The sequence below is a fragment of the Macaca fascicularis genome, chromosome 8 (assembly GCF_037993035.2).
Source record: "Macaca fascicularis isolate 582-1 chromosome 8, T2T-MFA8v1.1".
NCBI classification, from domain to species: Eukaryota; Metazoa; Chordata; class Mammalia; order Primates; family Cercopithecidae; genus Macaca; species Macaca fascicularis.
This window is the reverse complement of record NC_088382.1, coordinates 14,653,997-14,680,803: the sequence shown is the minus strand read 5'-3', so window position 1 is coordinate 14,680,803 and position 26,807 is coordinate 14,653,997. Positions and strand designations below refer to the sequence as shown.

General features: G+C 51.1%; 1 protein-coding gene across 1 annotated transcript; it reads right to left on the bottom strand.

Moving 5' to 3' along the window:
- Nucleotides 1-1,220: 1,220 nt before the first annotated feature.
- LOC102144674 (SH3 domain and tetratricopeptide repeat-containing protein 1-like) lies at nt 1,221-26,326 on the bottom strand. Its single transcript, XM_065518855.2, has 9 exons — nt 26,290-26,326; nt 15,169-15,441; nt 14,590-14,679; nt 11,054-11,234; nt 9,728-9,878; nt 6,408-6,530; nt 5,544-5,700; nt 4,386-4,582; nt 1,221-1,605 (listed from the first exon to the last, which is right to left on the bottom strand). Exons 1-8 carry the CDS (start codon nt 26,324-26,326, stop codon nt 4,479-4,481), a joined length of 1,116 nt encoding a protein of 371 aa, XP_065374927.2. The 3' UTR covers nt 1,221-1,605; nt 4,386-4,478.
- Nucleotides 26,327-26,807: the final 481 nt, after the last annotated feature.

Genomic DNA, 26,807 nt, shown 5'->3' with positions numbered 1-26,807 from the left:
CCTCCTGGCTCTGTCACCTCTGCTGGGTGGCAAACCAACCCAGGACTGAAGCAGCAGATGGCTGCCTGATTCCTTATGATCAGAGCTCCGCCCACTGGCAAGTCTCTCTCCGGGCCTCAGTTTCCCCTTCCATTAAACGAGGGGCTTGGGGGATACCAAGGAGGGGTAACAGCTTAGTGAGGATGGCAGGTTTCTTCTGGGGAGATGAAAACATTTTGAAAGTAGATGGCGTGAGTGGTTGCACAGGACTGTGAATGCACAAATGCCACCACATTATTCACGTTGAAATAGTTCATTGCATGCGATGTGAATGTCACCTCATTTAAAGTGTTTAAGAGAGGGGCCTGGGAGAGTGCAGTGTATGTGAGAATCACGTGCGACACCCACAGTCTCTGAACCTCGGTTTTCTTGCTGTAAACTGGCAAAGAGACCGTGTGAGCTGTGTTCCCTAAGGCCAAGAGATTCCAACAAGGAAAACCTGGGATTCCAGGGACTGAGATGAGGGCCGGGGACCGGAAGGGGAGGGGTATGTGGGGATGGCTTGGGGGCAGCCCAGATAAGGCTTTCAATACTGGGCAGCAGCATCTACACAGGCAGAGATCCCTGCATCTCACTTCCCACAGGGCTGACCAGTGGCCAGAGGTGGGACTGGCCAGGCTCAGCCCAACCAAGTCTGGGAGCAGAGGACACTGAGTGAGGGATCCCCGGGGCCACCGTCACTGGCTTGTGGCTCTCCCGACACCACAAGAGAGGTCCAGGAGCTGACCTTGGGTCCTAATGGGGGACACCTTCCTGGCTGCAGGCTGGCAGGGTGGTGTGGTGGTCAGTGTACTGGGCTCTGCGTCTCCGCCCCTACCTGCTGCTGTGTGACGGTGGGCCAGACACCTAACCTCTCTGTGCCTCTATTTCTTCAATGGCGAACAGGGACACTAGCAGACCCCACATCCGGGCACAGTGGCCTGAAGGTTAAAGTCAAGGGCGACACGAGACCTACGGCAAAAGCTCTGAGCAGGGAAAGCAGGGAGCTGCCCAGAGAGTTCCACCACCATCTCCCCTCTGGCCACCGAGGAAACCGAGGCTCATGGTGACCTGGCCCAGGTCTGTTGAACTCACGGTCCTTCTCTTCCCCAAGATCAGAGGGCTGCCACCAGGGAAGGGGCTGGCCCCTAGACACAGCCCAGGAAGCACACAGGGAAGGATGCCCTGGGGACTTCGGTAGGTTATTGCAAAGAAAAATTTATTGCTATTTGAACCCTCCTTTCATGCCCCATTTCCCAGAAAATGAGCCACGGGAGACACCAGGAGAGGGAGGAGACCATCCTTCTTGCACAAAACCCACTCCCTTGGATGCTGTCCTCAGCCAGAGTGGCTGGGGGCCAACCAGGGGGCCCACCCGCAGAGTGGCAGAGGAGGCAGGTTGACCCTCCGGACGTTGAGCTCTGTGGCGAAGGTCCTGGCCTTCTGGTAGAAGAGGAGCGACTTCTCACGGTCCAGGAGGAAGTTCTGGGAGATGGTGGCGGGCCGCGTGTAGATCTTCAGCTGTGCCTTCTTGTTGCCCAGGTCCACGGCGGCTGCCAGTGCCAGCTGGTAGTACTCAAACGGGTCCTGAAGGGGACAGGTCATGCTCAGCAAAAGGGGGACTCGGAGCCCGTCTTCCCAGAGGCCGTTCCTGTCTCCAGGTCATTCCACGTGTCCAGCCAATGCTGGCTCACCCCATGAGCCCCGAAACCTGTTACACTGCTGTGGTCTCAGCTGCAGGAAGTGGGGACGACCCTTACACCCCTGGAAGCCTTCCTGACTGCCCCTACGCCCCACTCACCCCAAGCCTCCTGCCCCAGTGCCACCCTCTCCGCAGGCAGTGGCTGCTTTCCCCATGGGCTGAGGTCAGGGCAGATCCTGCCTGCTCTGAGAGTTCCATGCAGGACCCGTGGCTCCGAGCCACAGCAGGGGCACAGCGTTGAGTGACCCAGGCTCCCCTCTGGCCCCTGTCCATGCTGACCATTTCCAGGCCCTCCACGGGACAGGCCAGGTACAAAACCATCTCACAGGTGTCCTCTCTGGCAATGTTCCCTGAAATATTGACGGAGTGTGACTCCCCAGACATCCAGTCCCATTTTCAATGCATCTTTGGCCCAAACTCACCATCCCTGGGTTGGGATGCCGCCTCCCAGACCTCCTCCTTCACCCTCCCACCCTCCACCCGGCTTCTCCCCAGGCGCCTCCTCCACATGGGGCCACCCAAGGAACCTCTCTAAGACCCATGCCTGGCCTGTCCCTCTTTACCATCTCAAGATGGCTCCCAGGGTCAAGGACAAAGTCCAAGATGCAGCAGTCCATTCCCTCACTGCCCCGCCCCACACATGGAGCAGGGGCGTGAGAAGGCCCCGAGTCACCGCCACTGCTCATCCAATGCCCCCGGCCCAGCCGAACACTGGACTCTGTGCTGGGTGAGTGGCTGAGCCTAACGAACTTGCTCCCAGTCTGAGAGACCTGGGAGTAAACACTGACCACACAGGGTGGCCCAGGCTATGGCAGAGGGAAGCCCAGGAGCCTGTGGGGGGCCCAGGAGGCCCCAGACTCAGCCGGGGGTGGAAGGCAAAGGTTTCCTGAAGGGGTGGGGGCATCCCAACTAAACAGGAAGGAGCCAGCCAATGCATATGTCTCTGCGTGTGCCTGTGCGTGTGCCTGTGCGTGTTTGTGTGCCTGTGTGTGCGTGTCCCTGTGTGTGCCTGTGTGCATGTCTGTGTGTGCGTGTGTGCACCTGTGTGTGCGCGTGCTGTGTGTGCATGTGCCTGTGCCCGTGTGCATTTCCATGTGCCTGTAGTGAGTGCAACAGCTAGTGAGTGGCAGGCTGAGCCAGGACACACCTAATCCTCCCTATTCCAGGGCTCCCTCTCACGTGTACACTAAAGGGGACCCCATTTTAGAGGCAATCGGCAAAGATGCCCATTTACCCCTGCCTCTCTGCCAGCCTTCCAGGCCCCATGCAGCCCGGCGTTTTCTCCTACTCCTCTGGGCCCTGGGTCCAGAGCCTCCTCTACAAGGAGGAGGGTGTAGCCTTGGAAAGACAGCCGCCCTTGGGGAATTCCAAGGGGCCTCCCTGTGGGAAGCTGGCCTGCGCTGACAGCATAGTCACGATGACGCCCAGAGGGCTGTGCATGGGAAGGAGGTGAAGGAGGCCTCTGCCCCTCAACCCCAACTGTGGACTTTGGCCTCTCAGGTACTACTTGGCCCTTTCCTTCCTCCTGGGCAGGCGGAGTGGGCGGCAGGCTTGACCAAGAGAGATAAAGGCCTCTTCTGGGAGGCCCGCCCCCTGGGTCCCAGGCGAGCCCCTGAGTGGTGAGCAGCGTCCCTGAGTCTGACACTTGGCACCTCCCTGTCTGGCTGGGACTTGGGAGGCCACAGGGACCACTTCTGACCACCAGGTGTCGCCAGCACTGGGCGGGGGCCTCCCGGGCAGCCCCAGGCCTGCGGTGGGGGATACGATACGGGGCGAGGTCGTAGGGCTGCCCCAGCTCCTCATGTTGTTCTAAGGACCCCAAGATCTCGGCCCCTGGACTGGAGTGCCCTGGCCCCTCAGCCCATAAGGAGCACTGATGCGGTGCCGGTGTGATGCTGAGGAGGGGCGGTGCCTGCTGGGCAGAGGGGTGGAGACACCCCAGGTCTGAGTCTGACACTCCCAGCTCTCCACCCGGGCAGGGCTGGGGGCAGAGGGAGCACAGCACCTCCGCTCCAGACAGACTCGACCCAGCAAGGCCTCAGCCTGGCTGGTTGAGGCCCTGCCCCACTGTACCTGCCCTGAGCTAGGGTTTCCCTGTCTGTGAACCCGATGGTTAGACACTGGTCCCACCCCACCCTTCCTGGGTGATGTGAAGATTCAAGGTATCTCGGGACTCCAGGAAGGAGTTGCTCAGTGCAGGCTGGCACCCTGGGCAGGCTTCCTAGAGGAGGCGCCACGATTTGGGTTGGATCTTGCAACGTGGATTCAATGTGAGGATGATGCCATCTTCCGAAATGTCCTTCTCCCGACCCTGTTTTCTTTGTTAAATGCAACTTGACACTTGACTGTCAAGACTCAGTTTTGGTGTCACTTCCTCCAGGAGGGTCCCCCTGACTACAATCCCCCTTCTTTACCCAGAGGCCACCATTGCCCACTCATGTGTCAGCCTCCCTGGCTGAGACTGAGTTCTTGAGGGTGGGGCCTGGCCAGCTTGGGAGCTGGGTTGTATCTGCCAACATTGCCGGTTCCTCCAGCCACGTGCAGAGCTCCAGGGAGGCCACTGGGCCATTCCTAAGGAAGGCTGGAACCCAGGCCTCTGGGTCTGGGTAGAGATCCCACTCCAAGGGGGCCGGGAACACCCCGAGCCCTGCCCCTCCCCACCCACCTTCAGGTCGTAGAAGATGATGTCACCGAGCACCAGGTACACCTTCACGTAGTAGAGGGTCTCCTCGTCGAACTCCAGTGGCGAGTTGCAGAGCTACAGGGCCTTGAGGTAGAAGTGCTCCGCCAGCTTGCCCTGGCCCAGCTGATGGTGCAGGGCGGCCAGCCAGTGGTAGGCCACGTGCTCGTTCAGACGGTCTCCTGGGGTGCAGGCCAAAGGGGCAGGTGTAAGGACGCGGCTCCCTGGGGCAGGGAGGGCACAGGCCCCTCAGCAGCAGGTATGAAGACCCCGGGCAGCACCTGGCTTGCCTGCAGGCACCTGCGGTCGCCTGGGCAGCTCTGGCCAGTCCCTTCCAGGTTCCCAGACTCACTTTCCCATCTGCAAAGCAGAACTAATAAGGCCTGCCCCTGTCTACTGTGAGGCTTTGGCAAAGTCGGACTTGGATGGCCCAGCTCTGTGCCTACACATAGCCACCTGCCTTTGCTCACTGGTTTTAACCAGGGGAGCCCAAAAGCCATGCAGTCCAGGTGCTCCCGGGCACCCCGGCTCCAGGCAACCCACAGACGTGACATCCGACTCCTCCTGCGTGTGTCACAATCAGAGCCCCCTACTTTGGGGAGTCAGCTGCACACCTACTGTGTACTGGGCCACGGGGCACAAGGTGCTGGGGCATGCGGCCTGCCTAGGGTTCCCTGTCTCTGGAGGGGGACAGATGACCCTGGCACAGCACCAGGGGATGCCCGGCCTTAAGGGGCAGACTGCTGGAAGGGGAACTGGGATTTTATCAGCCAGAGAGCCATGTGGTTGATGAGGTTGGGAAGGGCACAAGATAAAGGGAATGTGTCACTCAGCCTGGCACATACAGGGACCAACGAGATGCCTGGCATGTCTGGAAGGCAGAGGGCACACTGGGCGGCCCTTGTGGTCAGCAGCGGGAACAGGCAGAGGAAGCAGAGCTCAGTCAGGCAGGGAGCTCTACACTGCCTGAGAGACCTCGGGCCGTGCCCCACAGCCAGACAGGGAAGCCAGTTGGGCAGATCTGCCTGCCTGGACAGGAGACCAGGAAAATCCAGCAGCTGTTTCAGCTCCTGCCCTGCAGACCTGGAGGCTGGGCTCTGGCAAAGTGTGGGTCCTGGCAGGGTGGGGGCTCAGGGGACTTACCCAGAGTGATGCTGAGTGCTAGGGCCATGTAGGCAAACTCCAAGCCGTCCTGGGGCTTCTCCAGTGTGGCCAGGAGTGCCACCAGCTTTTTGCACAGCTGTAGCTGCAGCTCCGCCTTGCAGTTGCCCGTAGTCACTGCCAGGGCCAGGACCCGGTCCTACCACACAGGCAGGTGGGGTCAGGTTTCCCGCAGCACCCACCTTGCCCAGCGCCCTCCTCAGAGCTCAAACATGTGCTTGGAGCTTCCCACACCCCAGCTACCCCTGCACCTCCACAGAGCTCTGTGCTCTGGGATAACACACAGTTCAGACACCTAAGTTGGGGGCTGAAGAGTCACCTGAGGCCCATCCAGCTACACCCAGCAGCCTCAGACCAGCCTTTCCCACCTGGGCACCAGGGGGTCTGGCTGGGGGGAGCCAGCACTCCTCTCTGCTCTAAAAACACCGCATTTATCTGTGCCCAGGGCTGAGCCACACCGTGAGCTCAGAGGAAGGGAGAAGCTGACCCACTTCGGGGTGCAAGCAGACCTGGGCCTCCCACTGACATGCTGTGTGTCCTTTGACACGTCCCTGTGCCTCTCTGAGCCTCAGTTTCCTCATCTGGAAGATGGGGACAGGACTTCCCGCTCATGGTTGCTTGAGATCATCAGGTACAAGGGTAGAGCCATTGTCACATCCAGGCCCCAAACGTTTGTCCCGGGCAGGGGCATGGTCAATATCATTCCCGGTGAGACCACTTGGAAACTGAGCAGGTGCATGGGTGGCCCTGCCTCCAGGTGGGAGGCCTCTGCCCTGCCACACCTGTGCCTCAGCCCTCCAGGTGCTCCCCTGAGGCCCACCCACATCAGCCCACAGGCCAGCTCACCCGGTAGAAGGACACGGCTTTCTCCCGCTCCCAGGCCCCATTGAAGAAGATGTCTCCAGCTGCCTCAAACAGCTCCAGCCTCAGGCTGGGGTCGCCTGTGTACAGGACCACATTCTGTGCCACCTGAAAGGAGACAGAAGTTCCCTCAAGACCCACACCTGGCGAGGTGGCCACGCCCACCTTTGCCAGCCTCCTTCCTCTTACACACTACAGGTACACCTGAGCGTTTTTCAGGCTCTGTGCATTAGGGATGCCCCCACCACTGGCATGAGGACAATGAACTGATGCACCTGAGTGCCAGGAGGTGACTGAGCAGCTGCAGCCCAGGAGCCCGACACCTGTGAATCCTACCACCAGGGCTAGCCCTAGCCCACTTCCCCTGCACTCAAACCAGTCTCCGTGGCCCCCAGACTGCTGGGAGCCCATCCCCTGGCTCCTTTCTGTGTTGCCACATCCCTGCCACACCAATAGTGTTTGTGGGTGGGCCAGGTCCCATCTTGGCCATGAGCTCTTGATCCCTCTCCTCATCTCATGGAGGTATATAGCAGGTGCTCAATCACGAAAGCTTCACCAGGCTCGTGGGCTTCACAATTTGTTCCAGATCACACTGTGTTTGGGAAAGCCTCTGAAAACAGCCACTATGATAGATTCATTTTGTAAGGAGATGTGCCACGTGTCGCTTGGAGCAAGTTCTTCTGTGTGTTAACTGAGTGGTCACATTATTTGAGCATGTGCTGTATACCAGCAGGTGCTGGGCACTGTGAGGGGCCGCGCCTCTGCCCTCAGGGAGAAGATGCTGGCCACTGGGGGAGGATGTGCAGGAACCAGTTGGAGGGAGGGAAAAGGCACACAACAGGTGCTCAGCAGTGGCTTAGGAATGAGTGGATGGATGGATGAATGAATGGATGAGGAGATGTAGACACATGGATGGATGGATGGATGGATGGGTGTGTGGATAGATTAATGCTGGGATGGATGGATGGATGGATGGATGGATGGATGGATGGATGGATGGACGGACGGACGGACGGACAGATGAATGGATGGATGGACGGACGGGTGGGTGGATGGATGGATGGATGGATGGGTGGGTGGGTGGAATGATGTGTGTATGTCTGCATGTATGTATGGGTGGGTAGATAATGCATGGATGGGTGGAGGGTAGATGATGTATGTGCATATTGATGGCTAGATGGTGGATAGACGAATGTATGGATAAACCAATGGACAGATAGATAAATGGAGGGATGGATTAATGGGTAGATTAGTGGGTGGATGGATGTATGATGGATGGATGGATGAATGAATGGGTGGATGGATGATGGATGGATGGAAGGACGAACAGGTGGATGGATGGATGATGGAAGCATGGATGGATAATGGAAGCATGGTTGGATGATGGATGGATGGATGAATGGATAAATGGATATGTGGATGGATGATGGATGGATGGAAGGATACACAGGTGAATGGATGGATGATGGAAGGATGAATGGACCGATGGATGGATGAACAGGTGAATGGATGGATACACGGGTGAATGGATGGATAAAAGGATGGAAGAATGATGGATGGATGAATGGACAGATAGATGGACAGATGGATGAATGGACAGATAGAAGGATGATGGATGGATGGATGATGGATGGATGGATGGATGGATGGATGGATGGATGGATGGATGATGGATGGATGGAAGGATGAACAGATGAATGGATGGATGATGGAAGGATGGATGGATGAATGGATAAATGGATAGATGGATGAATGATGGATGGATGGAAGGATGAACAGGAGTTGAGTGTGATGGATGGATGAATGACGGATGGATGAATGGTGGATGGATGGAAGGATGAACAGGTGGATGGATGGAAGGATGAACAGTTGGACGGATGGAAGGATGAACAGGTGGATGGATGAAAAGATGAACAGGTCGATGGATGGAAGGATGGAAGGATGAACAGGTGAATGGATGGTTGATGGAAGGATGAATGGACGGATGGATGGATCAACAGGTGAATGGATGGATAGACGGGTGAATGGATGGATGATGAATGGATGGATGATAAATGGATGGATGATAAAAGGATGGATGATAAAAGGATGGATGGATGAATGGACAGATGGATGGATGATGGCTGGATGGATGATGGATGGATGAATGGATAAATGGATGGATGGATGGATGATGGATGGATGGATGGAAGGATGAACAGATGAATGGATGGATGATGGAAGGATGGATGACGGAAAGATGGATGGATGATGGAAGGATGGAAGGATGAATGAATGGTTAAATGGATGGATGGAAGGATGAACAGGAGGTGAGTGGATGGATGATAGAAGGATAGATGGATGATAGATGGATGGATGGATATATCAATGAATGGATAAATGGATGGATGGATGAATGATGGATGATGGAAGGATGGATGGATGAATGGACGAACAGGTGGATGGATGGTGGCTGAATGAAGGGATGATAAAAGAATGGATGAATGAATGATGGATGGATGGATAGATGGATGGATGGATGGATGGATGAATGGAAGGATGAACAGGTGAATGGAAGGATGAAAAGGTGAATGGAAGGATGAACAGGTGAATGGATGGATGCTAGAATGAAGGAAGGATGGATGGATGGATGGATGGAAGGATGAGCAGGCGAGTGGATGAATGATGGAAGGATGGATGGATGATAGATGGATGGATGGATGATGGATGAATGGATGGATGGAAGAATGAACAGGTGAATGGATGATGGAAGGATGGAAGAATGGATGGAGGGATGGATGGATAGGTGAATGGACGGATCATGGATGGATGGAAGATGGTTGGATGGATAATGGAAAGATGGATGGAAAGATGGATGGAAGGATGGAAGAACAGGTGAATGGATGGATGAAGAGGTGAACAGAAGAATGATGGATGGATGGATGGATGGATAGAAGGATGAACAGTTGGATGGATGATGGAAAGATAGATGGAAGGATGGATGGATGGACGAACAGGTGAATGGATGACGAATAGGTGAATGGGTGGATGGACAGGTGAATGGATGGATGATAAAAGGATGGATGGATGATAGATGGATGGATGAATGGAGGGATGGATGATGGATGGATAGATGGATGGATGCTTGGAAAGACGAACAGGTGAATGGATGGATGATGTAAGGATGTAAGGATGGATGGATGGATGGATGGATGATGGATGGATGGATGGAAGGATGAGCAGGTAAATAGATGATGGAAGGATGAATGGATGGGGGGATGGAGAGTGAAGAGCACAGGGGTCCTCCTGCATCCCTTGCCACTCACCTGGATGTACAGGTCCACCAGCTCGCTCTGCCGCAGGATGTAATAGATCTTCCCTGCTTGCAGCCAGGCATGCGCCTCCTTCTCTTCCTTCTGAAGGTCAATGAAAATCCCCAGACTTCCCTTGGTGTAGTCCAGAGTGGATCTGCAGGCCCTGGAATCAGACACAGGTATCAGAACAAGGGCTCTCATCCTCCTGGAACCAGTCTGCCTCCTCCCGTGGGTCTGGTGACAGATGAATCTGGAATGTGAGGACTGGGAACGGCCCTCTTGTGTGTGCAGTGTTCTGCTCTTCCCAGGCTGCTGGGAGGGCCAGGGTGAACACACACGGCATGGAAAAGATGAAGGACATCCTTCAGAGGGAATCGAGCATCATGCTACCCTGTGGCAGGAGGAGTGTGCTAGTCCATCTCCCCTGCCTCCCAGACATGGCCTGTGTCTTCTCCAGACGCACCAGGAACCGTTAGTGTTCAGGGGCTATCTGGGCCGATGGTTCTCAAGGTGTGCAGGCATCACAGTCACCTGGAGGCCAGTCCTTATAGCTTGCTGGCCCTGCCCACAGAGCTTCCGGCTCCACAGGCCTGGGGCAGGCCATAGAACTCCCACTTGCCACAAGCTCCTAGGTGACATGGATGCTGTTCTACTGGTCCAGGGACTACACTTTGAGAAGCATGGCTCTAGCACACTGGCCCATTTTCCTTCTGTGAACCTGAGACCAAGACTGGAGGCAGTCTCCCGGGTCCCCATGGAATCTGGCTCCTTCCCTGCTCTCTCAGTAAGTCTGACACTCGAGGGGGTGTGACTGCAGCAATGTCACTGGGCCCTGTGGGTGGGGTGGCCAGGGCCATGGTTACCCCACCAGGTCAGGATGCTTGGGGGAAGCCGAGTAGGCCACATATGGGACGTGAGACCTTGAAACCCTGTCCCAGGGAAGCAGGTGACACAACTGGCTCTGTCTTCTGTGGGAGCGAAGCCACAGGTGGCTGGTGTGGTCACATTTAACGGGACAGATAAAGGCCAGGAGTGAAGATTCGGGCAGGCAGAGGTCAGAGGACAAAAGCCACCATAGTAGGAAGAACAGCCCAGAGTGCACGTACTGCCTCTGCTGGGGTTGAGATGACCTTTGACCCAACAAGGGACGCTCAAGCTGGGACTCACGGGCCAGCAGCAGCCCTGGGACGACCCCAGGCCCACCAGCTCAAAACATCTGATGCCAAGGAACCGAATGATCAAAAGGAGAGGGGCTGCTGGGGTCCTGGGCCAGCTTCCCTGTGCACCCCTACCGGCCCTGCCCGCTCCCACCTCCACCACTGCAAAGCCAGCCCTTACCACTTGTTGCCCAGGGACAGGTAGAGTTGACTGATGGTCTCCAGGAGCTGCCCCTCCAGCACCTTGCCGGCCACCTTGCGGGCCAGGGAGAGCTGGAGCTCATGGTAGATGACACACTGGGCCTCGCTGGGCATGACGCTGCTATAGAAGTAGCACAGCTGGTGAACGGCCCGCAACTGGCCTGGGCAGAAGACAAAATGGAAGACGTTAGTCTCCCAGCATCAAAGCCAGGCTGGCTGGGCTCGGAGGCCCCTGCGCTGTGCTTGCCTCTTTCACACCTCTGTGAGCCTGGGCCCCATAGGCGGGGAGACTGAGCGCAGACAGGCCATGCACCCGTGCCAGGGCAGACGCCGAGCACACAGTCACATGGGCACACCTTGGTGCAGAGGCTCACGGTAGAGTCCGGCCTTCTTTACAACTCCCAGGGCCGAGGTCCTGGCCAGGCTCGGCCCCTGCACCAGGCCATCTATTTCTGCTTCACAAAGCCCCTCTGGCCAGGACCAGGGCCGCCTTCAGCCTAAGCTGATGAGGCCAGGGGCACAAGTAGACCCTGTCGCACATGGAACCCTGAGAGAGCAAAGCCAAGCGTCATGTCTGCCACACACGGCATCATGTTGGCGGAATGGGGTTCAAAGCCAGGCCCTGGCGTTCCCACACATGCTTCTTTCATGCAACCAGGCTCCCAAGCCACAGGCTCACTGGCCTCTCCCAAAGCCAGGGCGCTGGGAACGATGGAAAGTTTCTGATTTTCTAGTGCCAGAAACATTCCGGAGATTAACACAGGAAACCAGGTACGCTGAATGGACATCTGTTACACACGCCACCCAACAACAGCTGAATACACAGTCCTCTCGAGCACCCAGGGGACATTTCCCATGACAGACCATGTGCCAGGCCACAAAATGAGCCGCAGTGAATGGAGAAGGACTGAGACCGAAGCAGAGGTGTTCTTCAGCTGTACTGGCACAAAACTGGAAATCAACAGTGAAGGAAATGTGGGAAATTCAAAAATATGTGGAAATTACACACTCCTAAACAACCAGTGAGTCAAAGAGACCATCAGGGAAACTGAAAACTAATTTGAGAAGAATGCAAACAAATGCACAGCCCGGGCCAGCGCGGTGGGTCACGCCTGTCATCCCAGCACTGTGGGAGGCCGAGGTGGGAGGATCGCTTGAGTCCAGGAGTTTGAGATCAGCCTGGGAAACATGGTGAAATCCCATCTCTATAAAAAAATAAAATATAAAAATTAGCCGGGTGGGGTGGTGCATGACTGTAATCCCAGCTACTCGGGAGGCTGAGGCATGAGAGTGGCTTGAACCTGGGTAGAAGTTGCAGTGAGCCAAGATTGCACCACTTCACCATACCCTGGGCAATAGAGCAAAACCCTGTCTTAAAAAAAAAAAAAAAATAGCACAGTGTATCAAAAATTCCAAGATGCAGCTAAGGCAGTGCTGAAAGCGAAATTTATAACTGTAAATGTCTACATTCAAAGAAAGAAGAAAAATCTCAAATCAAAAACCTAACCTTCCACCTTGAGAAACTAGAAAAATAATGAACTAAACCCAAAGCAAATAAAAGGAAGAAAATAATAAACATGAGAGTGGAAATGGGAAGTAAAAATACAGAGAATGGAAAAACAAAAGAGATAATCAACAGAACCAAAAGTGGGTTTTTTGAAAATAATAACAAAATTGACAAATCTTTCACCAGACTGACCAAGAAAAGAAAGATGGACACAAATGACTAAAATCAGAGACTGAGCCCCATGGCTCACGCCTGTCATCCCAGCGCTTTGTGAGGCCGAGGTGGAAGGATCGCTGAGGCCAGCATTCAAGACCAGCCTGGGGGAACATGATGAGACCCCATCTCTAATAAAAAGAAATAAATAAAAAATTAAAAACCCAAGTTTCTAAAATCAGAAATGAAAGAGGAAACATTATTGCCGACCTGACAGAAATAAAAGGATTCCATGAAAACACTACGAACAACTGTAGACCAACAAATCAGACCATCTAGACACAACAGCCAAGCTCCTAGAAAGACACAAACTACCAAAAGTGACTCAAAAATGACCCCAAGTAAGCATGTGGGGTAGCAGCCCCGCCCTCGGTCTCCTCGACCGTTCAGCGCAGGGTGGGGAGACAGGAAAGCATGATCCCCGTTCCCTGGCCTGCATTTCCAAGTCTGAATCCCCCAGCACCCTGGGGAGGGCCTCACAGGAGGAGGTGCCACAGGCTATTGTGCCAGGAGCCACGGGAGGCTGCAGTGGGGGTTAGGGCGCTGGATTCCTGGAGGGTCTCCTTCCAGTCAGGGAATGCCCCTGGGGAAGAAGCCTGGGTCTGAACCCCCCACCCCTCCTTGGGCAGATGTGTGGGACCGGGGCCCCTTCACACGGTCCTTCCCAAAATCTCATCCCTCCTAGGGCCAGGAGTGGGTGCCAGGCCTGTGCTGGGAAATGGGCAGATTTGGCCACAGCCCCTGGGGCTCTGGTCCAGGCCACAGGAGGCACCTCTGAGTGGTCTCACTATGCCATGACAAAGCGCTGCAAGGCAGAGGGGACCCACAACAGTATCCCTTGTCTCGGCCATTTCCCTGGACTCAACTTCCTCATCTATCCTCTGCGGCCTAGATTTCAGACAGCCCTGCCCACCTACTATCCATTCACTGCTCAGTCTGCAGTGACTGTTCGATAGCACTCCATGGCTCCCCAGTGCTCTTGGGGAAAAGGCCAAGCCACAGCCTGAGGCCCCAGGCCCTGCTTAGCTCTCCAGAAGAGCTTCTCACCATCCAGCACCCAATCCACCCACTCCTAACTCTGCACCTCCCTGCATAAGCCCTGCTCACTCACCCCCGCTCACACCCCACTTATCCCCGCTCACACTTCCGCTCACTCACCCCAATCACACCTCCGCTCACTCACCCCTACTCAGTCATCCCCGCTCACACTCCCACTCACTCACCCCCATCACACCTCCAATCACTCACCCCCACTCACTCATCTCCACTCACACTCCTGCTCACCCCCACTCACACCACCACAACCCACTCATCCCCGCTCACACTCCTGCTCACTCACCCCCATCACACCTCTGCTCACTCACCCTTTCACTCATCCCCGCTCACTCTCCCGTTCACTCACCCCCACTCAATCACTCCCACTCAATCACCCCCACTCACTCACCCCAATCACCCCCACTCTCTCTTCCCCGCTCACACCCCCTTCATCCCCGCTCATTCACCCCCACTCGCTCACCCCTGCTCACACCGCACTCATCCCCGCTCACACTCCCACTCACTCACCCCCATCACACCTCCGCTCACTCACCCCCACTCACTCACCCCCGCTCACTTACCCCCACTCACTCACCACCACTCACCCCCACTAGCTTATCCCTGGTCCTTCACACAGGCTACACCACCAGGCCCTCCCCCACCACCTATTACTTGACTAAATCCTCTCAACCCTCTGGTCCCAGACTAAAGAGGCTTCCCTAACCCGGGGCCAAGTGCTGGCCCGCCATCACGCCACTCACCCTTTTGTGGCTTCTCTGGCCTAAAGCTCACATTCCCACGCTCAGTCCCTGCCACCCGAGGACCCCACAAGCCCCATTTGTGGGTGGGGCCTGACACACACAGTGCACAACAAGCTGCTTTTGCATGAACTGCTCTGCGGCTTTAGGCAATCACCCGCCCCGTGTCCTCTGTGAAGTGGGATGACAGGTGCGCAGGCTGCCAACATACCAAGCAGATAACACAGGCACAAGAACCGGCGTTCACAGCCTGGCTCATGGAGGGGCCCCAAGTCCCAGCTCAGCAGAGCCTGCCTTGATCCCAGGGTTATGGCTAGGGATTCCCAGCACGCAGGACTTTCCGTGCTCAAGGCAGCATGGTCCCTGGGCAAACTGGGAAGAGCTGGCTGCCCCAGTAGGGCAGAGGGCCTGGCCCTGTGTGGGAACCGCCTGTCTCCAGGGCGCTTGCCAACATCTGCTGCTGGCCATGACTCAGCACTTTCAATGGTGGAAAAACCACCACTTGTTTCTGAATCACAAACCCCAGGTGTGCCCTGACCCGAGTGGCCCCGGAAGGCATACAGGAGGAACCGGGGCACTCACTCTCCACATGGCCCATCTCCACAGCGACCAGAAGGGCCCACTCATAGTAGCCCTTGCCCTGCTTTTCCGGGCCCTGACGGGTGCAGAGGTGGCCCAGCCACAGGAGCACATAGGTGAAGTCCCGGCCACACTCCCTGCAGGGCAGCCTCGATAACAGCCGCACGGCCTCCAGGAGGTAGTGCTGGGCCATGCTGCTGGCACCCGCGTGCAGGCACAGGGTCCCGAAGTTGGCCAGCACCACTGCCTGGTTCCTCCGCTGGCCCAGGTCCTGAGCTGCCCGCAGGGTGTGGTAGTAGCCCTAGGCTGCCTGTCTCGTCCGGCCCAGCAGGGCAAGGGCTACTATGCCTTCAGAGCCATGTCTCTCTCTTGTCATCTAACCCATTTAAACTCTCCTTTCAAACTCTATGCCAGACCTAACCACTTCTCACCTTTCTCATCATTTCCAACCAGGTCCAGCCCTCATCATAGCTCTCTGGGTTACTGCAAAAGCCTCCCAATCACCAGGCACAGTGGCTTATGCTTGTAATCCCAGTACTTTGGTAGGCCAAGGTGGGTGGATCATCAGAGGTCAGGAGTTCAAGACCAGCCTGGCCAACATGGTGAAACCCCTCTACTAAAAATACAAAAAATTAGCCAAGCATGGTGGTGGGTGCCTGTAATCCCAGCTATTCGGGAGGCTGAAGCAGGAAAATCACTTGAACTCAGAAGGCAGAGGTTACAGTGAGCCGAGATCGTGCCATTGCACTCCAGCCTGGGGGACAAGAGCGAAACTCCATCTCTGAAGGTTTAAAAAAAAAAAAAAAAGCCTCCCAACCTACCTGTCTCCTTCCACCTTTCACCCTGCCCTGCATTCTACCTTCCACTCTCAAACATTTCAGAAAAAAAAAAAAAATTATATCCACAGAGAAAGAAAGAGAAAGTAGAAATGGGGTGAAATGTTTGGGGAATCTGAGGGAAGAGTATATGGGAATTCTCTGTACTATTTTTGCAACTTTTCCGTAAGTCTGGATTATTTTGAATTCAAGAGTTAAACAAAGAAAAAACAAAAACAAAACACTGTCTCCCTTTGTGAACCCATCCTGTCTTTCCCCTGGTAACTGAAGGACGCTCTCAACTAACACATCTATTTTTTCATGAACACTAAAAGAACCCTTGCCTAGTTTTCACTTTCTGTACTTGGCAGTAGAATTTCATATATATGTGTGTGTGTACATATATGTGTGTGGTGTGTGTGTATATACAAAGAGGGAGAAATATATATGTGTGTATATATATATAAATATATATTGTAAATTTACAATGGTAATGTGTATATATATAAATATATGTGTGTGTGTAAATATATATAATACATACCCCATAGCCTGTCCTTAACCAGTTTTAAACTTAGTCGGAAAAACGCATACCTAAGCAGAGAATTTCAAAATAATATGATGAATATTTTGATCGAGGGATGTGTTGCTATGGAACATGCTGCTAAGACACAAAACCTCCTAGATGGGGCAATGAATGAATGAAGTTTTGCACCTATAGGCACCCCCTCTGATATCCCCTCAAACATTTATACGTATATGCATTTGCTTCCCCTAGGACCCCATTTCATAAGGGTTAGTCCTAGAGCCTAGCGAGTTCCTACTACAGCTGGCACACATATGCCATTCAAGAAACAGTGGCTGAGTGAATGACGAGTTAAGAACCATTTGTCAGCCAGTGCTCAGTAATACAACATGCACTGGTATGGAAATTATATTTTTGTTGAAAGCAAGGGCAGGATCACAAAATATCTTTCCACAGAAAGCAAACCTCAAAAGCTTCTTTACCCTAGTAAAGCACGTTCTAAGAAGCTCCCCTTATATAAAAGAAAACCTCCTCATTCGTTATCAATGGCATGTAAACCTAATAAGCCTTCACCTCTGATGACATCTCTTCCATCCCCAGGGCTAGATGAAGGAGGTTCCGGAAACCCTGGTAGTTGTGAAGGTGGCCCCCAGCTCTGACAGTCTTGAACCCTGTGGGCGCGGGGGTCACACAGCAGAAGAACAACAGAGGGAAGCATCATCAGGCTTCGAATATGTTTGAACCAGAGATGGCAAATAGGCTGCAGCCAACTGAAAACACCAGAGATTCATGGTGGCCACCTGAGGGGTTGTGCTCTTAAAAAACAAAAATTAAAATTAAAAATTAAAAAATTAAAAAAGGAAGGGGTCAAGAATCCATCAGGTCTGACTGAGACGTGTATCAGTGACTAACACCCCATATGGCAAAAGTACTCCGGTGCGCTTTGGGTACTCACAGCTTCAGCAGTATTCAAAGGCGTGTGCTTCCCTAAGACTAAGTCACGGGAATACCCCCCCCCCCCCCGCAACACTGCCAGGAGAAACGTCTAACATGGATTTGGCTAGAAATACAGTTGTCTTTAACAAATTAACACTGAATACATCCTGACTTATTAGAGCCTGCGAGAATGACATTCTCAATGATAACAGTTATCACTACAATCTCCAAACATCTGCGATCCTGCAAGGAGGAACTGTGACAGCGCAGGCCACGTGTCCAGACTGCTTCCCAGACTGCCTGTTACAAAATAAAAGAAATGAAATCCCCCCAAAAATGTCTTCACTCACATTTAGCCAGTTGTTCCTTTGTGTGCATCTCTGTGCTAAAATGGCCATTCTTCCCCACAGCCTGAAGTCATACGCTAAAATCAATGAGACTCACATGAAGCCAGAAACGTGCAGATGCCAAGGAAACCAACACAAACGAAATGGGCTGGAGAGTGTGGCCAGGAGGATGGTACTTCCCAGGAAGCAATTACTTCATCTCTGCCCATGAAGCAGGCAGCTGTCACTGTCCCCCAGGCCCATGCCAGCCACTCGAAGTAGGTTCTAACCCAACTACCTCCAACAATCAACGTAAATACACCACACAATTGGCTTCTGAAAGGACACCTTGCAACCAACAAGAAACTGTAAGCACAACTTTGAAAAACTGTGCAACTAAAATCCTTGGGAAGGGATCAACACTGCCACATTTTGACTCAAATACTGTTTCGTGGTAGCACTGCAATAATTCACTGAAACAAAAGAATGAATGAGGAACATTATATAAATGAATATAAAAGAATGAATGAAGAATGAACATTATATAAATGAATGTTTATATAGGAATCAGAGGAAGCATGACTAATCATTTAAAGAAATAGGTCAAGAAACTGCTAGGTTCAGATGCTACCGTGAGACACTGTCAGGGCCTTAGGCAAATTCACTTCTCTTGGTCCTGTTTCTAGGTTCATCAAAAATCAGCTTTGGACTAGGGAATCTGTTGCTTTCCAATGCCTTCCTTCTGCGATTCCAGCCCAGATTTTAGGACTGCTCTCCCACTTGGTATATGAAAGCACTTTCTATGTGTAATAGCAAGAGTACATTTCTGTGTTGAATGCTGTTTGGGACCTACTCTATGAGGCAGAATATCATCATGTAATTTTAAGCATGACGACAAGGCGCACTCTAGATAAGAATAACACATAAGACGTGGCCATACACCTGCGCGTGCCTGGCAAGGAGATAGGGAAGTCTCATTTAATGAAGCCGGGGTACCTGTTGCACCTTAATATCCTCAGTCCACATCAAGTTCACAACGTCCTTCTGACATCCAACCACAGGTATCACATACTTTTCCACACTTTCCACCCAAGATTGAAATATGCAGAGCACCGTGATAAAGACGCCTCCATCCCCAGCATGTGGGCTCTCATTCTGTAGAATTACATACTTTCGGGGCAAAATGGTGACCAGGTTGTAGCGGCAAGCAAGACTGAGCTCCGTGGGGAGAGCAGGCCCTGCAGCAGCCACCACTCCTGTCGCCACAGTCTGATGCAGCTGCAGAGAAGCTGTGGCTGAGGCCATTCACTTTGTGAGAGAACCGCACAGGAGGGAAAAGCTAGGGAAGGTAGGGAAGAGGGCAATGTCAGGCTTCTGAGCCCAAGCCAAGCCATCGCATCCCCTGTGACTTGCACGTATATGCCCAGATGGCCTGAAGTAACTGAAGAATCACACAAGAAGTGCAAATGCCCTGTCCCACCTTAACTGATGACATTCCACCACAAAAGAAGTGAAAATGGCCGGTTCTTGCCTTAAGTGATGACATTATCTTGTGAAATTCCTTTTCCTGGCTCATCCTGGCTCAAAAAGCTCCCACACTGAGCACCTTGTGACCCCCACTCCTGCCAACCAGAGAACAACCCCCCTTTGACTGTAATTTTCCTTTACCTACCCAAATCCTATAAAATGGCCCCACCCTTATCTCCCTTCACTGACTCTCTTTTAGCACTCAGCCCGCCTGCACCCAGGTGATTAAAATGCTTTATTGCTCACACAAAGCCTGTTTGGTGGTCTCTTCACACGGACGCACATGACAGGCAGGTGCAGAGCCAGGGAAGGCTCTGTGATGAGAACAGAAAGGAATGCACCTCCCTGTACACACACTCGGATTTTATGACAATGTGGGTAGGGGGCTGAACTGGATGCCTGAGAACATTCCTCCAAGTTCCTTTGCTGATTTTCTAAATATTGGTGTAAAATCTGAACTCAGAAAGTTTTTTTAAATCGCTTCAATCAACATCTTTGTCTGGTGCTCAGCATCATGTCTACATGATCATCTAGAAAACCAACTTCAGTTCTAAGGCTCACGTCCTCCTACAAAGTGCCAGGGATTTTACAAGGGAATGCACCTCTCATTCGCATCAAGAACACACATAACTACCGTTAAAGAAATGCTTAATTTGCTTACACAATTTTTTAAACACCCAGATTTGAAATACAATAGAGAAGACAACTTTTTGATAGCTCTGCTTTGCAACAGGGAACTGCAGGTAGAGAAAATAACCTGCCCTGATTTCTAACCAGCCAACCACCTGTCTTCCCTGGCTGCAGTAGGAGCAATCTTCCTGAGCTCAGGATGAAAAAGAACCCAGCTGGTTAAGGGACAGATAGTCATCAGTTCTCAGCAGGCCTCCCGGGTCCCAAATCCCCATGTAATACGTGGAAGTAAAAAGCTATCAATGACCAAGCATCTGAACGCTTATCTCACCTCCCCATCTGCTTCTCCTGCCATACAAATATAAAATTAATAAGCCTGGTATTAGAGAACAGAGTTGGTGCTGCATCTGTCTTCCTAAAATTACGGATAATTACCAGCCCACAATGGCTTCTAATCAGATTTGAGTGGTCCCTTAGACAGGAAGCTAAAGTGCCTCAGCCCTAAACTGAGAAGAAAACTGAAACTGGAAGGCTCTAGGTTTGATTTTTTCCCCCTTGTTCTAAAGTTGCTGTTCCCAAATCTCCATCTACTGTCTTGTTTATAAAATGTATGAGAAACAAGGAAATTTAAAGACACTATAGAAATGGCCACTTTTTCTAGGTACAAATTTTGTGAACATGATTTTCAGCTGCTGGGCTTTTTCTCCACAAACTGTGAGCCTGGGGTACATTTTCTCCCTCGTGGTTACACATTCAGAGTCAGGGAAAGTGGTTTTAGCAATAAAGAGGGGAGTGCAGTGAGAAGTGACCGGGCACTGAGAAGGGCAGACAGGGACTCTACCTCAGTGGCCTGCAGCACTCCTGGGCCTCGGCCTTTACTTTTCTATCTGTACAAGGGATCTAAAGGCCCGTGATTCTAGGCCACGACAGCTCTTCATACACACATACGCAAACATCACACGCCTATGTGAAAAGCTGTGACACTTGGCTGATTTCCTGAAGAAGTTGTCTTGTATCATTTCTACTCAAGTACTCCACATCCTTCCAGACAAGTATCAGAGGATGATGGGCTATCCCACAGCAATGTGTGTAACCTCTGCTGCTTACGATCCCCGTTCACATAGCATTTTCCAAAAGCATTTGGTGTGAAGTGACAGAAGAAAGAAGAAGAAGGTTCTTTCAGCTCATTCATTCATTCATTCATTCAACAAATATTGACTGACTATCTACGTGCCAGGCACTGGTGATATACCAGGGAACATATAGTTTTGTAGGTAGAGACAGACAACCAAAAAGCATGTTCAAGAGTGATCAATGCTGTAGAGGAAATACACTAGGAAGCAGGAAGAACAATACCCCAACCACCCTACACTGGGGTGACGCTAGCGTTACAAAACGGAAACAGCGGCCGGGGGCGGTGGCTCACACCTCTAATCTCAGCTGTTTAGGAGACTGAGGCAGGTGGATCACCTGAGTTCAGGAGTTCAAGATCAGCCTGACCAATACGGCGAAACTCTGTCTCTACTAAAAACATAAAGATTAGCTGGACGTGGTGGCACACACCTGTAATCCCAGTTACTCAGGAAGCTGAGGCACAAGAATCACTTGAACCTGGGAGGCAGAGGTTGGAGCGAGCCGAGGTCGCGCCACTGCACTCCAGCCTGGGTGACAGAGCAAGACTCTGTCTCAAAAAAAGTAAAAATAAAATGTAAACAGAGAATAAGATACCAAAGGAAAGAACATGAACGATTAATTGTAACAAAAGCCTTTGTAAGCTGATACTTTCCTTCCTGGATCCTTGTCCCTTACAAATGGAAAAACACGGCGGGTAGGGGTAGCATCAAAATGATGGTGATGTTTTAAGATGGCTTTGGGTTTCAGATGTCTGACAGCCATACTCATGTACTTCAACGAGAAAGCTCTAGCTCTATAAGCCATCTGGGCAATGGTTTAATGTCTTTTTTTTTTTTTTTTTCCCCAATGGGTTTTTAAAATACAGGAAAACATGTGTGTTTATTTGGCTGCTCTGTGCCCGCACACGTGCAAACTGTGCTAACAGGTTTTTCCATTTTTTGCTGAATTTGCCAGCTTGCCATAAACAGGCTTCCGTGTCTTAATTGTCTATAAATAGCACAAACACCCAAAAATGCAAATCAAGACAAGCTGTTCCTTCAACTGCTGCTGCCATGATGACAGCGAGCGACAACTGGCCAAATCAATACCTGGAGACTGAAGCTGTCCGGCAGACAGCACAGGGTCCACTGCTTTTCCCATAGCATTTAAAGAAACAAGCGGAAACGGCTCTCCACACAGGACAGACACGTCCTTTGTCCTTTGAATAAATGCTGCCAATGCCCAAAATACTTTCTCCATCACACTATCTATATAGAATTCAAGTTCCTTCCAATACCATAAGTAACGCCAGTGATAGACTATGTTTAGCCATCATGACCCATTAGCATTCCTTTTCCTCTAAAATGTTGAAATAATAACATTGAGTGAGCACTCACAAGGTGCCAGGCTCTGAGTTTGATCTCGCTGAGTTCTCATTGAAATCCGGTAAGATCAGTACCATATTCTCTCATTTTTCATAGATGAGGAAACTGAGGCATAGAAAGGCTAAGTAAGTTGTCCATGGTCACAGGTTATTTAGGAACTTTTCTCCAAACTTTCAAAAGTTAACTACTACCACTATTACAAATGAGTTTCTGTTTGTTTGTTTTGGTTTCTTTTTTTTGAGACAGGGTCTTGCTCTGACCACGCTGGAGTGCAGTGGCGTGATGATGTTTCACTGCAGCCTCTACTTCCCGGGCTCAAGTGATTCTCACACCTCAGCCTCTCCAGTAGCTGGGATTACAGGCATGAGCCACCACACCTGGCTAATTTTTTAATTTTTATTTTTTGTAGGGATGGGGTTTCACCATGTTGCCCAGACTGGCTCCGAACTCTGGGCTCAAGAGATCCTCCCAGGTCGGCCTCCCAAAGTGCTGGGATTACAGGTGTAAGCCACTGTGCACAGCCCTACAAATGTGACTTGTACAAAGTCAGAGCAGTGAGCAGGAAGAGAACAGAGACTTCGGCGAGTCTCCTGGCTGTTGCAACACCATATCCCTCCTCCATACCGTAATGTGTCTGCACCCACCAAGCTCCTAGACGTTGAAGGCAGGCCAGCTCAGAGACGAAACAGAGTCAAGAAAGAGAAGATGCAGACATGCGTCCTGATTTCAGCTCGAGCGTGCATCTCTCCCCTGCAGCTGCACAGGCAGAAACCAGGGGCCGTGAGTCTGAGGCAGTGTGTTTGGTTCCTGGCAGGTAATCTTTTGGGAGACCATCCCATACAATTAGTGTTACACTTCTCAAAAAGGAAGTGTGACTTGTATAGAAAAATCGATTCCATTTGGGAGAAAGGTCTAATAAAAACACAAAAGGATAATACATTCATACAAAAAGAAATTCAATTCATCTGTCACAAACCGAAATCCCAAAGCCCTCTGGGCACACAGCTGCTTTTCTGAGCTGAAATTCAACTCCAGTTGAGAAACAGGTCAACTTTTCTAAAAAGATTTCTTTTTCACATGCCTTCAATAAAAATTCCTTTCCCTCACTTGTCATTTTCCAGATTTAATGGCTCTGTTGGCCTTCCTCTCATTTAGGCCATGAACACTGACTGCAAGTCTGCTACGGCCCAGACTCCAAGGGAGGCACCCTAGGGAACACAGATGACCGCAGCACAGCGACACCCTCAAGGAGCACACATGGGGAAGGCAAGATGATACCATCGCAGCCTTCACACACAAATGAACTTGGCATCCATATCCCGTCCCATTTCTAGAAAACAACGATGCTGAGTCAGTAAAATGTACTGAACAGCCTGCAGTATGGAGGCAGGCACGAGGGGGCTTCATGCGGGGAAGAGCACCTTCAGAAGGGGGCATGCAAGCAACGTGGAGGCAGGAGACGCCCCCATGCACAAGGGCCAGCCTGGGGGCCTGCAGAAATGCCCATGCATCTGGGAGGACGGAGAGAGGACAAGATACTTAAATGCTCCAAAATGAATAGAAGCCTCCCAAGAACCTCTCCCGAGATGGGGCAGGGATTTACAAAAGACCAAACCGAGCATGCGCAGTTACCTGAGCATAGCGCCACCAGAGCGAGCTATCCAGGAAGAAACAGGGTCATTAGAAGCCTGAGCCTCTACTCCCAGCTCTGCAACTCATTCACCCTATGACCTTGGTGAAGGCTCTTAGCTTCTGTGAGCCACAAGAGAATCACGGGAAAACAGAAGATATGAAAACTGCTCTGCCTTTTTCACAGAACTGCTGAGGGAATAAAATCAGATAATGGATTTTAAAATTCTCTGTGAATTACGAAGCAAAATACAAACGCATGAAATCATTCTTACCATTAACAACAGCACTGTCAAATTAAGAGCAGAGTTAAGACCACAGCATTTTCCACCCCCCGGCTCCCGAGAGAAATAGTGAGTCCAGCCGATGTATTTGGGCAACCCCAGTATCTAGGCTTTGAGAGCCTCAAACAGCTCATGAACTCTGACAGTATCGCTCCAGCCCAGTGCTCACTAAGTTCTCCAAGACAGCCAACTGACAGAAAATACTATAGATTTTTCAGCTGGGCTTGAAGCCCTCCAAGCTCACAGCACAGCTCAACAATGAAGAAGAGTTTTCTGCCACTAGGCTCAAAAGCTGGCTTTTGTAGATTCCCATAGAAAGAACATTCAAGGCCAGGCGTGGTGGCTTATGCCTGTAATCCCAGCAATTTGGGAAGCCGAGGCAGGAGGATCACCTGAGCTCAGAAGTTCAAGAACAGCCTGGCCAATATGGCGAAGCCCCGTCTGTACTAAAAATACTAAAATTAGCCGGGCATGCTGGCGGGAACCTGTAATCCCAGCTACTCGGGAGGCTGAGGCAGGAAAATCGTTGAACTCAGGAGGCTGAAGTTGCAGTGAGCTAAGATCACGCCACTGCACTCCAGCCTGGGTGACAAGAGCAAAACTCCATCTCAAAGAAAAATAAAAAAAAGAAAGAGCATTCTTTTTTGCTGATGTTAAGTTTCCTGTGCTTAATACAGAGAAATCATATAATACTGAAATCCTGAAAAACATATCATAAAAAGCATTTAGTGACTGAAAAGACATTCAATATAACCTGTAACAGTGAGTTCCCCTCCTCTCTCCAGCCAGCTCCACTAACGCTGTGACCCTTAACAATGCTTTCACTACCACAGAGGAAAATTAATAGGACCTCTTACCCCTCTCAGCTGACAGCTAAACCAGTGCTTCTCCCTGGGCTCACTAAAGATGACCTTTACCCAAAACCAGGCTGCAATGACCCTGTAGATGTTGACTAACAATTTCAAAATTCCCATAATCTTTGTCCACTCTTAAGGAAGATGAACTGAAGCCAGGGGTCTCCAAGTCAGAACTAACAGAGGCCTTAAACATCAGATGGCCCATCCCCTTCTTTGACAACCAGGGGATCTAAAGCTGAGCTTATGGAAGAAAACAGCCTGTTTAGTAACAAAGCAAAAACCAAAGCCTAGTCACTTAACCTCTGGTCTAGAACTCCTGCAACAACCCAACTCCCATACAGGATGAGTCTCCCTAACCAGAAACTCCGAAATCCACAACTTTTTTTCAGTGCTGACGTGACGCTCAAGGAAATGTTCATTGGAGCAGCTCAGATTCTGGATTTTTGAATTCAGGATGCTCAACCAGCATGTATAATACAAATATTCAAAAATCCAAAAATGTAAAAAAATCTGAGACACTTCTGGTTCCAAGCAGTTTGGATGAGGGATATTCAACCCGCATTTTTTTTTTTTTTCCTCTAATGAAGGAAATTAAAAATGAGGACTGAGCAAAGTCATTCAATCCATACTAAAGTCATTCAATAGTTTAATTAGTACCCATTTAAAGTTAAGTGCTACCCACAGATATCTAAAAGGATGAACAAATACATGCCTACAATCCCAGAACTTTAGAAGGCCGAGGCGGGAGGATCATCTGATGTCAGGAGTTCAAGACCAGCCCAGCCAGCATGGTAAAACTCCATCTCTACTAAAAATGCAAAAATTAGCCAGGCGTGGTGGCGCATACCTGTTATCCCAGCTACTCGGGAGGCTGAGGCATGAGAATCACTTCAACCTGGGGGGAGCACGTTGCAGTGAGTCAAGATCACACCACTGTACTCCAGCCTGGACCACAGAGCAAGACTCTGTCTCAAAAAAAAAAAAAAAAAGGAAAAAAGAAAACTAATTTAAATTGTGTTTTCACATGGAGCCCATGTTCCCAGAACACAAGCCCTGCTCTATGCTCCAAAGGGTGCCCCTTTATCTTAATACTCACCATATTCCATGGCAGCCATTGGCGCGTGTCTGTCCATCGCACTAGACTTCCTGCACATGAGGCAGGGATCATATATTATTACCTTTCTGCCCCAATGTATGGCCTAGAAGACACTCAGTAAATGATTACTGAACTAAGTCAGTTACTAAGACATTTAAACTTGTATTAACAAAATTGATTTAAGAATTTTGCCAATGCAGTGTTCATACCACACAGCTTAAATCTCAACCTGCGGATTCATCTTGTGTTCTGCTAGATTATCACCTATTAACATTCAGGAGGCACCTAGTATGTGCTAGGCATTACTAATTGCTGGGGACCTAGCAGTGGCAAAACAACATTCCTTGTTCAAAGAGAAGTTCTAGTATAAAGAGGAATAGAACAGGCTAGATTAATGAGAGAGCTAAGAAAAGGACAGGCTGCTGTGGGAAGCACCTGGTCTTGTCTGGATGGTACACAGTTAACGAAGTCTGAGTGCTTCATATAGCGTAAGATCATCTCCTCCAAAGAAGCTAATG